The sequence below is a fragment of the Pogona vitticeps genome, chromosome 3 (genome assembly GCF_051106095.1).
Source record: "Pogona vitticeps strain Pit_001003342236 chromosome 3, PviZW2.1, whole genome shotgun sequence".
Classification (NCBI taxonomy): Eukaryota; Metazoa; Chordata; class Lepidosauria; order Squamata; family Agamidae; genus Pogona; species Pogona vitticeps.
This window is the reverse complement of record NC_135785.1, coordinates 202,057,731-202,070,713: the sequence shown is the minus strand read 5'-3', so window position 1 is coordinate 202,070,713 and position 12,983 is coordinate 202,057,731. Positions and strand designations below refer to the sequence as shown.

The window sequence follows — 12,983 nt, the reverse complement described above, 5'->3', positions numbered from 1 at the left end:
AGTAATTTTATTTTAATCAGAACTCAGTTAAACTACGATTTGCATAAATTTCATTCTTCTTGCAAGCCACACTTGAAACAATGGAACTTACATCAGTATTGACATTCCCATGGGTTCAGTATGTCTTCTCTAATGACTGGATTTGCCCAGATGTAAGGAAAAGCTGTGGCATGCCAATAAAGGAGTGAGAAAAGAAAATGGAACATGTGGATGAGGGTGAGAAGGATGAAGGCAATGGCAGCACACAGCCAATCCATGGCTTGGTGCTACATCTAAACCAACTCATTTTTTGTAAAGGTACAGAAGGAGAAATCATACTGCTTTCAACATCATAGGCTCTTACCTCTTTCACGTTCTGTAGAGTTTCAGGAGTAATCGTAAAATCCACTGGGCTTGGAGTTGGTTTACTTTTCTGAGGCTGCAACAGGGTTAGAATTCTAATTTTAGTATTCCACTTAAGCAGGTTGAAAAGTTACGTATTTTCATGTGTTAGAAGAAACAGAATGGGTCTCTACAGGAACTGTAGTTCTTGCCAGAAGATGGCTTTGACAGGAGGCAGCTATCAGCCATATACTTGACTTTCTACGTGGCAGTAGCACTATCTGACACATGCTCTCACCAGCCTAAAAGGAAAGCTCTACAAGAGAAACCTTCCATGATATTTAATTACAATGGTGCCTCGCTTAACAGGCGCCCCGTTTAACAACGAAATTGCATAGCGATTAACTTTTTGCGATCGCATTGCAATGTTTTAAATGGGGAAAAATTGCTTTGCGATGATCGATACCCTGTTTCGCTTACCGATCATCGCAAAGCGATGGTTTTTAACAGCTGATTGGCAGTTCCAAAATGGCCACCGGGTTAAAAAAATGGCCGCCCGCTGTTTTCTGGGACAGATTCCTCAGTTACCGGGCAGCGAAAATGGCTGCCGTATGGAGGATTTTCGCTTAAAGGTGAGTCTGAAGCCCATAGGAACGCATTGAAGGGGTTTCAATGCATTCCTATGGGTTTTTTAATATCGCATAGCGACGAAATCGCTTTGCAGCGATTTTTGCTGCACCGATTATCGCTACGCGAGGCACCACTGTATTAAGAAGCTTATATTCAAGCCTACAGCAGAGGAATTGACTAGGACGGCACTCCCCTTATGCACAGCAGCAACAATAAACCGTTTTAGCATTGTTGTTGTTCTGTGCTGTCAAGTTGGGACCGACTTATAGCAACCTAAACTGGGCTCTCAAGGTAAGTGAGATATTGAAGGAGTGGTTTTACAGTTCCACTCCCCTTAGCAAGTTTCCATGGCTGAGCAAGGATTTGAACATTGGTCACCAGAGTCCTAGTCCATCACTCTATCCACTACAGCACAGTAAGTATTGTGTGTTGTAGTTTGTTGTTTTAAATTCCAGTTTTAGCACAGAATATTAAAAAAAAATACGTAACTATCCTTTAAGAGACTACAATCTTGTTTTCTTGGAGCCCCAAAGGAGTTACATGACTTCTCTTTTGTCGTTCCCCTCCCACTTTTAAATCTATTTTCTTTCCAATGTAACTTTCTATTACCTTCTTACAAACTGATGTAATGGCCGGACTCAATGGCACACACTACTCTGAATGCATTAACAGGCATCTTCTTCAGCCCCAATAAGCACCTGTTAGCACCTGTTACTGAGCATATAACTTCCAGAGAAAATCTTCCATAGTACCAGAGTAGTCCACAGGAACTTTAAGCCCCTTGAGATGCTAATGTGCTACAATGCCCCAACCAGCATAACCAATGTTGGAGATGATGGCACTTTCAGTCCCAGAAATTCTGGATGGCTATAGCTTCCCTGGCCCTCTTTCAAACCAGGGTTATAGATCCCATTTCCCCACATTACAGTTTAATCCATGGAGTAATATGTAGCATGATTGTGAGGTCACATTATGAAAACAAAAGAATAAGCTTTGCACACAGAATTCAACACTTCCTTTGGAAGTTGGAATCCTTCCCAAAACACTGGAAGCATTCTAGCATAATGAAACAGAGCAAGCATAAGATAATTTTGGCAACAACTGCCATTACAAGGTTAAATGGGGCAAAAAGACACAGCAACACAGCAACATTTGAGCTGTTATTCAGAACTTCACCAAACCCATGGCTGAAATTCTCTTGGTTTCTACCATACCAACTCAAAGGGGCCCACTCTAGTTGCAACCTATTATTCTAAAGCTGCAAATAAGAGTAGACCCATTTGAATTAATGGAATTTATAGTGGACTTGACTCACCAAATCCTCCCTGATTCAATGGGCCTGCTCTAGTGCAATTTACGCTAAGCAACAGGATTTCAGCCAATAAAAACTGCCTTCCTCAAAAAGCCTGAATGAAGTGAATCACTACCCTTCTTTAAAGTGTAATCAAAATATGAGATGTCTGGCTGAAACCGGAGGAAATAATGGAACACAGGTAACTGACTGAAGCACATCGACTTGTATTGTAACAACTCTTGTCGCATCTGCTTGCAATCTGGTGCAGATGCAAGCCTTATGAAGAAGATCATGGATGTTCCTTTTTCAAGCTATTAACTAAATAGTTGTCTTCAGTTCAAAAAATGGAATTTTGAAGTTTGTCAGTAAGCTTTGTTGTTGGCAACCTGCCTTAACTAAAGTGGCAGTACCATGGCCCTTTAATAAAAAAGCACATCATACTAATTTTACAGTATTTATTGTTACATGGCAATTTTTCACTGCAAAATTTCATAGCTCATAGCAAATATTTTTGGTAATATAAATTTGAAAAAGAATAAATCTTTCTTATATTAGGAATTTCTTGTATTACAGGGTATCAATTAGATATATTTGGTTACTCCAAAAATCTGATTAAATGTATTCATTAGCTTTATTGGATGATCTTAAGAAGGATCCTTTGAGTGATTTCAATACAGTACAACGAATATATTACTAACTGAACATGGAAATACCCAAGTCTCAGGTAACTAAACACAGAAGAAAAACTTACTGGTGAGTGGACAATAAATTCACAAGTCTTAGTCAAATCCTTGGCAAGGAGAGAGCGCCTCATGTCACATCGAAGGATATACTGTTGAAAAGGGAGGAGGAAAATGTACATTTTTTGCACCATAAAGTAAGACTGTCCATTACTAACACTTTATTTTCTGACTGTTCCTCACATCTTATACTCACTATAAATGCCCAATGTGACCAGATTAATATAGCAGTAGTAATAGTAATAGCAATAGACAAATTTGCTTGCTGGATTCACAGGGAGCATGAAACGAATACATTCATTCAGTGTCAGGGCTATACAGTGGTGCCTCACTTAATGATTACCTCATTAAACGGTGAAACTGCTTTATGATGAAGTTTTTGCGATGTTCCTATGAGGAAAGTCGCTTAACAATGATCGGTTCCCTGCTTCGGGAACCCATTTTTCACTAGACGATGATTTTAAAACAGCTGATCGGCAGCTCTATAATGGGCGCCCACTGTGCAAAATGGCTCCCCGCTGTGCTTTAGGACGGATTCCTCACTTTACAGGCACCAGAAAATGGCTGCCCTATGGAGGATCTTCACAAAAGGAGCAGGTATTTCGCCCATTGGAACGCATTGAACTGGTTTTCAATGCATTTCAATGGGTTTTTAAATTTTGCTTGACGAGGATTTCGCTTAACAGTGATTTGAACGGAACGAATTATCCTCGTCAAGCGAGGCACCACTGTATTTTAACCAGGGGGCCCTGGTAGCAGATTCATATTGTCGATACAATGAGTCCTCTAAAGTCTAGCTGAAATACAGTTAATTACTGATGTATAAATGATTCCATCTTTTTCAAATAGTGTTAATTAGTACAAAATTCTCAACAACAACAAAAAGAAAGAAGAAGCAGAACAAGTCTAACACACATGTATTTATTTATTTATTTATTTATTTGTTTATTTATTTATTTATTTACAGTGTTTTTTTAGCCGCACCATTACCAGTGGCTTCTGGGTGACATTCTATCAATTTATATTGCACCTTAAAATATAAATTATTCATTGGATTATTTGGAATTTCTGAGGGAACAAGAGAAGATACAGTGGGGTCTCGACTTACGAACGGCTCGACATACGAACGTTTCGACTTACGAACCGCTCTCATTGGAATATATGGACTCGACTTACGAACTTAGATTCGAGTTACGAACTCTTTTTTTCCTTTTTTTAAAGCTAAGTCATCTTAGGTTAAAAGGAAAAAAGAAAAAATATCCCCCTCTAGTGGCAGAAGGCGGAATAGCAGCTTCCCATTAGTTTCTATGGACGAAAAGAGCAGATACAGATTAAATGGTTTTCAATGCATTCCTATGGGAAATGCAGATTCGACTTAAGAACTTTTCGACCTGAGAACTGCCTTCCAATACGAATTCAGTTCTTAAGTCGAGACCCCACTGTAAAAGCAAAATAGAAGTTTGAATTGCATATTGAAATAATGGGCTTACAGTAAATGAGAGGGGTCCAATGCATATTAATAAATAAGGTGCTTTTCCAAAAATATATTATAATAAAGAACCTATTACTGAAATTCACATTATGAAATTACTAATTTATATATTCCTAGTATGTTTGTTACCTGAAAATGGGAGGAAAAAGATATCAGAAATAGCAGGTAAGGGGAAGAAAAATCCTACAGACCAAGAGATGTTCTTTGGAGATAAATATACAGACAGCAAGAATATATATTACTCTTTCAATTTCAGGTTACCACAAGTGCCTTTTAAATGGTGGTGTGTCTGTATCTGTATAACGTTTTCAGATGTCACTCCTTATGCTAGCTGTCGCTTTAATGAGGTTCCTTTTATCTGGTCTTGGCACAGATCATGTACAGTGGTGCTTCGCAAGAGGATGTTAATTCGTTCCGCGAAAATCACTGTTAAGCGAAAACATCATCTTGCAAAACACGTTTTCCCATTGAAATGCATTGAAAACCTGATAATCCATTCCAATGGGAAAATTGCTATAGGAAACAGTGTTAAGCGAAACGCGGTTCCCAAGCGAAGACAGCCGTCTAATGAAATAGAGACCATTAAAAGACTTGTATAGCGAAGCAAGACCAAGCTGTCAGAAACATCATAAAGCGAAAAACAGGGACTTAAAATTTAACCGTCTTGCGAGGCAAGGTCCCTAACATCGTAAAGCGAAAATCACCCATAGGAAACATCGTTAAACCAAGCGCAAGATGGCTCCAAAAACCTCATTGTAAAGCAAATCCATTGTTATGCGAAGCAATCGTCTTGCGAGGCACCACTGTGCATGTTTCTTAGTATATACATAGTATATACATATTTTCCTAACATGCATGCACATATGTATGTTCACACACGTACACTTCTCATCCAGTGAATCTTAAAGATTACTTAAAGGACAAGGTGCAGTGGCATTGAGCTGCAGCCTTGCAGAGTACTCCTTGAGACCGTGGCTCAGTCAGGAGTCCCCTCTGCTGCCCCTCTGCCTTGTGCAAAGAGGCAGGAGCACAACCACCCGAGAAGTCTCTGCAGGCAAATTGAGACATCAGGCCATAAGTTCCCAGCCTATGCTTTGATAACAATGCTGATATAAAAAATACTTTGCTAACAACACCAATTTATCCATCTCTTACTTGTATATTGACAAAAACTCCATGGTAAGTTTCATAGAGGATTTTGTTTCCCTTCACTTGCAGTGGAAACTCGAAAGGAATTTCTGTTTTACCACTGGGAAGTTTTCCAGGCTTTACCATTTCCACAGTATTATTAATAAGCTGTATAGGCTATTAAACGAAGAAGAAAACACAGACATTTAAGAGAATTAAAGCAACATCAGACATAAGCAACAAATCAGCCAAATATTTGAAAATGCATACTTACCATAGGCATATAAAAGACAGAGCAGCAATCTTGCTTATTCACTTTAAAGGTTCTGAGGTTGCAATCCTATACTCACAATACATTGTGCACAAATAAACTCTATGGGGCTTACTATACTCAGTAAACATGTTTAGCATTACAGTTCTAACACATGCATACATGTGTATTTGTCAACTATTAACCCCCTCCCCCAAAAAATCCATAAAATGTTTAAAAAATGGCCTGTTTACATTTGCAATTTTGCTGCTATTTAGCGGCACTTATCATTGCACTGCTCAGTCGTATGAAGAACCCTCAGTGCACACAGTACTGAACACATCTTGACATCCAGATCTGGACAGCCCTTAACTCATGGAATCATCTTCCTTAGTTCAACTTCTTATGTGATCTTTAAAGACTTTTGATGGAACAAACTTTAAATTTCCCAGTGTTATTATAAAACTACTTTAAACAATTATGTTAGTTAATAAATTTTTACTCAGTTTCTGTAAAGCAGTGTTCAGATCGCTGAGAAATGAAACACAGCATCAAATAGAAGAATACACGTTCCTGCTTGTTTTGGACTGCAGGGACTAGTCTAGAACCAATGAGAAGGACCTTTCATTTGATTTTGAGGCTTTGCCCTCAGCACCTCTCAATATCTGTTACTGGCAGTACGATGTCCACCAATGAGCCCTCCCAGGCCCAAGTTTCTTCATGAATATTAAGCATCTGACCATTCAGAAACTCACACAGTATGTGGCTTATAGAAAGGCACAGCAATGTGGGAAGAATAAGCTCCTGATTTTATTGAAATATATCGGTCCAATTCCTCCCAATTCTCTTGAATGGGGGACAGTTGTCTTTTATGTTTATTCAATATTGAAAACTGCCCAGAGTAGTGGCCTGCCACTGGATGGCATGATATAGAAATGAAATCAATCCAAGGGGCCTAGGAAGACTGCTGTCATCCATTATTCTGTCCACAAGAAGAGACCTGGGTTCATGCAAATGAACTAGATTTATCAACTGAACAGGTACATTGTCAATACCAACAACTTGAGATTTCTTTAAACAGATATCAACATAGTATCTCTCAAACAACTTCTTCCCCAGGTTCTCTCTTGGGAGGATTCTGGTTTCAATCTTACAGCAAGTATCAAGGTCACTTTGTCTTAAATGTATCCTTCCCAAGAAGGTTAGGCAAGGGTAGGGTTGTAGTAGTGATGGTCTATATCAGTGGTTCTTAACCTTTGTTACTCGGATGTTTTTGAACTGCAACTCCCAGAAACCCCAGCCAGGACAGTTGGTGGTGAAGGCTTCTGGGAGTTGCAGTCCAAAACTCCTGAGTAACCCAAGGTTCAGAACCAGTGGTCTATATGCCCACAATAAATACACACTCAAAGGCTCCTTGGTAGCTTTCCCGGTGATGTCATGATTTAGGGGTCTGACAAACCACTTTTGGACCTCTCCGGAATTTGTTATTATCTCTATATTCTCCCCTCTTTTTAGCTTCTAGGGCCTGGCATCTCTTCTCCCTCCAATCCCTCTCTCACCAATAAGATGATTTGCAGGGGGTTGGGCTTTATGCTGACTCTCTGCTTCTTCTACACCTCAGCTGCACCAATTTCCCCAGTCTTCCTTAACTCAAGCTCACTCCTGAGCATATCAGAGGTTTCCTTTGACTCTGCTTCCAAGAGGAAAACCTCACCATGGGTTTCTGCAGTGACTTCTCAGGTGCTCTCTTCCTCCACTTTTACCTCCTCCTTTTCCACAGCAGGCTCTAAGTTTCTCCCTTTTTTTGAGTTGTTAGCTCCAAAGCCTCCATTTGCTCCCTCCAGCACATCCCTTATCTTCCTCCTCCCTATTCCCACCAATTCCTCCTTTATATCCCTCATTTCCTTTGAGTCTTTTCCCGCTCCCCCTGACTGTTCCACCTTTCCCTCTTTGTCTTCCTTTTTGAGACTTCTATCATCTCTCAAGCTCTCTCCCGATTCTTGGCTTACACAGTCCACCATAGTTTCTCCTAGGTCTACTGAGAGCTAGATGTTGGTGGGTCCCAGAGAGTGGGTCCCAGGGAACTTGGTGGGTCCCAGGGAGTGACTGGACACCTCACTGATGGGGATCCCACCCTCTTCCACACAACTGGTCCCAAGATTAGCATCTTTTTGTAGTTTCTTGTAGTAAAAGTTTGAATGCAGAACACTTAGGAAGCTGAACGGCAATTCCCGGAAGTGCATAGCCTTGTATAAAAAACAGATAATGCAGGATGTCAGATAATTTGTATTTCTCTAATCGAATAGCAATGCATGATATTTAATATTGCCTAGGAGTGCATTCTTTCTATTTCTCAATGTTGAAATGAAAAACTACTTCTGTTCATATTTATGTAATTAGAAATGGGGTAATTGTATATGTATTGTCATAAACCGAGATATGGTCACCCTGCATTCTTTGGCTAAGACAGTAAGTGTATATGGGATCACGTTTTATAAAGTACTTTTGTTTGTTTAAACCTTAGCAGCACCAAACAAACAGCTGAAATCAATTAAACCTTCACGTGATGCTTTGATGTTACACATATAACTAACAGGCTTGGGAAAGTTTTTCAAGATAGTTTTTTAAACTATGTGTACCTTTACTGAATTGTAGAAGGCTTCAAACACTCCAACACTTTTGGCACTCAGTTGTAGGTTTACAGTCCCTTCCATTGTTAATGAAATTCCCTGGTGCTGGATGGCATCTTTACTTGTTATGACAACCACTCCAGTGAGCACTTCCTAAGTGGAGAAAAATAAAAAAGAACATGGAATACATCTGTTTCTCTAGGTTCAGTGGCAACCAGAGGCCACAAAGCTTCTCAAAAGCAACATCCACCAACAGGGGAAAGGACAGCATAGCAAACAGTACAGGGCACATAATTATCTGGCATTCATCTGTCCCATCTCCCCTATTATGCAGCATTGCTAAATAGTAACACCCAGTACAAACTGCAGATCTCCTTTGTTCATCGGTCTCTTCCTGCTTTTTCACCTTACAATAGCATGATTTAGAACTCTCCAGAATAAAAAATGGTATAAACAAAACTTTATCAACATTCATTTGTGTCACATTTGTGCCCTGACCACCTTATCTATCTCGTGACAAATCTATATGTGAGACAGGAAACAACTGTTAGAACTGGATATGGAACAACTCATTGGTTCCAAATTGGGAAAGGAGTACGACAAGGTTGTATATTGTCTCCCTGCTTATTTAACTTATATGCAGAATACATCATGCGAAAGGCTGGATTGGAGAAATCCCAAACCAGAATTAAGATTGGTGGAAGAAATATCAACAACCTCAGATATGCAGATGATACCAATCTGATGGCAGAAAGTGAGGAGAAATTAAAGAACATCTTAATGAGGGTGAAAGAGGAGAGGGGCAAAAATGGTCTGAAACTCAACATCAAAAAAAAACTAAGATCATGGCCACTGGTCCCATCATCTCCTGGCAAATAGAAGGGGAAGAACTGGGGGCAATGACAGATTTTACTTTCTTGGGCTCCATGATCACTGCAGATGGCGAGGGCAGCCACGAAATTAAAAGACAACTGCTTCTTGGGGGGAAAGCAATAACAAACCTAGACAGCATCTTAAAAAGCAGAGACATCACCTTGCCAACATAGTCAAAGCTATGGTTTTTCCAGTAGCAATGTATGGAAGTGAGAGCTGTACCATAAAGAAGCCTGATCGCCAAAGAATTGATGGTTTTGAATTATGGTGCTGGAGGAGACAAGAGTCTCCTGGACTGCAAAGAGAACAAACCTATCCATTCTGAAGGAAATCAACCCTGAGTGCTCACTGGAAGGACAGATCCTGAAGCTGAGGCTCCAATACTTTGGCCATCTCATGAGAAGAGAAGACTCCCTGGAAAAGACCTTGATGTTAGGAAAGTGTGAAGGCAAGAGGAGAAGGGGATGACAGAGACGAGATGGTTGGACAGTGTCACCGAAACTTCCAACATGAATTTCACCAAAATCTGGGAGGCAGTGGAAGACAGGAGGGCCTGGCATGCTCTGATCCATGTGGTCACGAAGAGTCGGACAAGACTTAACGTCTAAACAAACAAAGTGACAGATGACTTCCTAAGTAGAACAAGACTGTGTATCAGAGAGATTGTGGTTCATTATTAATGAGATATATTGGTAAATTCCTTTACTGTACCTAGAAACTCCATGTAAAAAATAATAATGCATTCTGAGAGTGGCACTAAGTAAACCAAACAGTTATTTTGACATTTGATGCCTAGATCATTGTATGCCTAAAGCCTTTGACTAAAAATGGTCCTGAAACAATGCTATGAGTAACAATCCAAGAACTGTTTCACATCCCACACTATTTCTCAAAATCACCATATGTGAAGATGGAGAATGCTTTGGAATACATCTCAAACCTTCACAAAGAAAGATCATCTACCCTGAGACACACTCAGACATTAAAGCATGGCCAGCTTGGGGAAAAGGTTTTGTTTAGTTTCTGAGGAAAGAGGCTTACAAAAACATGAGCGGATTCATTTTTTCTATGGAAATCTAGACTTGGCAGCGAGTGATCTTGCACAGGTAGTTTTACTGAAAATACATTTCTTTTGACAAACTCTGTTTGAGCGTAGGTAGTTAGATATCACTGGATTCTGAAACAATTTTGTTGGGCCACATAAAAGTACTGGGTGAGACATATCAAACTGTTTTCAAGCCTACTTGTTGCTATCAAAATGGGTATTTTTGTATGTTGCTGCTCTCAGACTTAGGAACACCCTCCTACTGGAGGCCAGGCTGGCCCCATCTTTGCAGTTGTTCTGCAAGCAGGCAAAGACCTTTCTCTTCAGGCAAGCCTTCCCTCAGTGACTGGCTGACCAAGTGGTACAGTATTTTTAAAATGGATTGCTGTGGCTTACTGTTTTGAATGTTTTTAGTATTGCTTTTGTTTACCATTTCTTCAACTGGTATTTGCTTGATCCTTTTTAATATTTGTATACTTGTTTTTCGCTTTAAGTATTTATTATATTTTAATGATGTAAGCAACTTTGGGGCATTTTTAATGGAGAAGGCAAGGTAAAATTACAATCAATCAAGTGTGTCGCCATAAATGACAGGCTTAGCTGACTGGATAGCTCAGTGGTTTAGAATGTGCATATAAGTTTAATGAGCAAGGGCAGTATTTGTTATAAAATCAAACATTCCCTTTTGCTTATGAATTGCTATAGAAATCTGTATTATTAATAACATTCAGGAAGAAATCACTCTCAGCTTCTAATGCAGCTGGCATACAAACTATGTTTTTGCTATAATGCCAATCCTATATCAGGCAAAATGCCAGATGACACAGTAACTATCTGCCTGACAGCACAGTAAGTGGAGAAATCACACGAGGAAATGAAACTCTTTAACAAGAAACAGTGCAAACATTTAAAATAAACAAATGGCCATATCCCCTTCCACTGCAAAAAGGCCTACATAACTTCTCCCTGACCTCCATATATTAAGATTTTAGAGTTTCTCTTTCCTTGCAACGGTAGTTCTGTAAGCCAGAGGAACGAGCAATCTCCCTCCTCCACCCCGGAAGCATTTCAACAGCCCAGCCGTCGGCCTCAGCCATGCAGCTGAAAACGCTCTACCGCCTCGGCTGCTATTTGGAAGGAGCCGAGGTCCGCTCCCTGAACCGAGGAGAAGGAGACTCCTAAGCTAGCTGGCCGGCCGGCCGGCCTCCCTCCCTGTAGGGCCAATGGAGCGGGGGGGGGGGTTTCTAGCACAGCAGCCGTTGCCCGAAAAAAGCAAGCGGCCAATACTTCGTTTTCATCCGACACACACACACACACCCAGCTCTTCCTAATACCAAGGCGCCCCCGGAAGACTCACCCCGCAATGATACACTTTGTTGGCCCTTTTGATCTTGATATCCAGCGCGGTAGCCATAGCGGCCCCTCCTCGTCCGGCCCGGATCACGGGGACGTTTCTCGCGGATCACGAGAGCCGCTTCCGTTCTTTCTGGGCGGGAAAGGGCGGGGAATCCCCGATCCGCTCGCGAGGCTTTCCCTCGCCCACTTCTGGTCCCGCCCTGTTCAAAAGGGGCGCCCACGCACCGTCACGTCCGGGTCAGCAACGTTACACTTCGAGAGGTGCCGTTGCCTAAAGGGGGGGAGAGAGATGTGTCTCATACGACGTGATACCTACGGTCTCTTCCCCCCCCCCGGTAGTCTTGCCTGCCGAATACGCCTTCTCCGGGGTCGCTTAGCAACGGCGAAGGAAGGGGGTACCGTGACTTTCCTTTGTCACTCCGAGCGATGGCTTTTGGCGCCAGAAGAGCCGAGAGGGAACGAGGCGAGGGATGGAGCGCTGGGCTCGCTCTTTCCCGCCCGGTGTGCTTCATAAAGTACAGTACTATGTTTCCCAGCCTGCCGTTAGGAGGCGATGAAAAACGCTGTCAAATCACGCCAATTGTAGAAACGAGTTAACGGCGCCTGTGTTGACTGGCTGCATGCCGAGAACTGTAGCTTTATGTGTGTGTTTTTAAAAAAATTAAGGGCTCCAATCCTGGTCCTCTGGACCTGGGGAAAAGTCCTCTTGTAGACATATCCAAATAAAAATAAAAACAGGTAACGAACAAAAATGTTATGACACCTTTAAGACCGTTGCATTTCAAGGCGAGCTTTTGTGGCTGCATCCACTTTTTTCAGACAAGTTGTCTGTGTCCACAAAATCTCACCTTGAAATGTAACAATAAGTTTCTACTTGCTGCACGTTTGCTTTTTATTTGTTAGCTTTTTTTTGTTTGTGTTTGCACGGATTAGCAACACTGCTGCTGTTTTGAAAACTTCCATTGGAAATCATGGTACTGTATTAGCCTCTGAGTAAACACTATAGAAACAGTTGTTAGGGGAAATAAGTTTGGGGATCCCAAGAGTAGCTCGAGCAATGTCCAGTCCTATGGCACCTTAGAGAGAGGCTGCCTGGGGGTAAGGGTCACTGGTAGAGGGGAATTTACCTATGAATAAACTGGAGAGGAGTACAATGTTAAGAGATTACAGGATCTGGATACACCAATACTTATTGTGTGATGTAAAGTATTGTTGGCAACCTCA

General features: G+C 41.2%; 1 protein-coding gene across 3 annotated transcripts in view; it reads right to left on the bottom strand.

The window, feature by feature from the left end:
* VPS26C (VPS26 endosomal protein sorting factor C) overlaps positions 1 to 11,918 on the bottom strand; it is a 52,334-nt gene extending 40,416 nt beyond the window's left edge. For 2 of the 3 annotated variants that reach the window (XM_072994127.2, XM_020789304.3), the window contains exons 1-5: positions 11,761 to 11,918; positions 8,495 to 8,638; positions 5,633 to 5,782; positions 2,997 to 3,077; positions 344 to 418 (exon numbers count right to left, since the gene is read on the bottom strand). In XM_072994127.2, coding sequence (XP_072850228.1) covers positions 344 to 418; positions 2,997 to 3,077; positions 5,633 to 5,782; positions 8,495 to 8,638; positions 11,761 to 11,817 — 507 coding nt within the window. In that variant the 5' untranslated portion in view covers positions 11,818 to 11,918. The remainder of the gene's footprint in view (positions 1 to 343; positions 419 to 2,996; positions 3,078 to 5,632; positions 5,783 to 8,494; positions 8,639 to 11,760) is intronic. The other variant, XM_020789305.3, reaches the window with a different exon arrangement.
* Between the last annotated feature and the right edge of the window lie 1,065 nt (positions 11,919 to 12,983).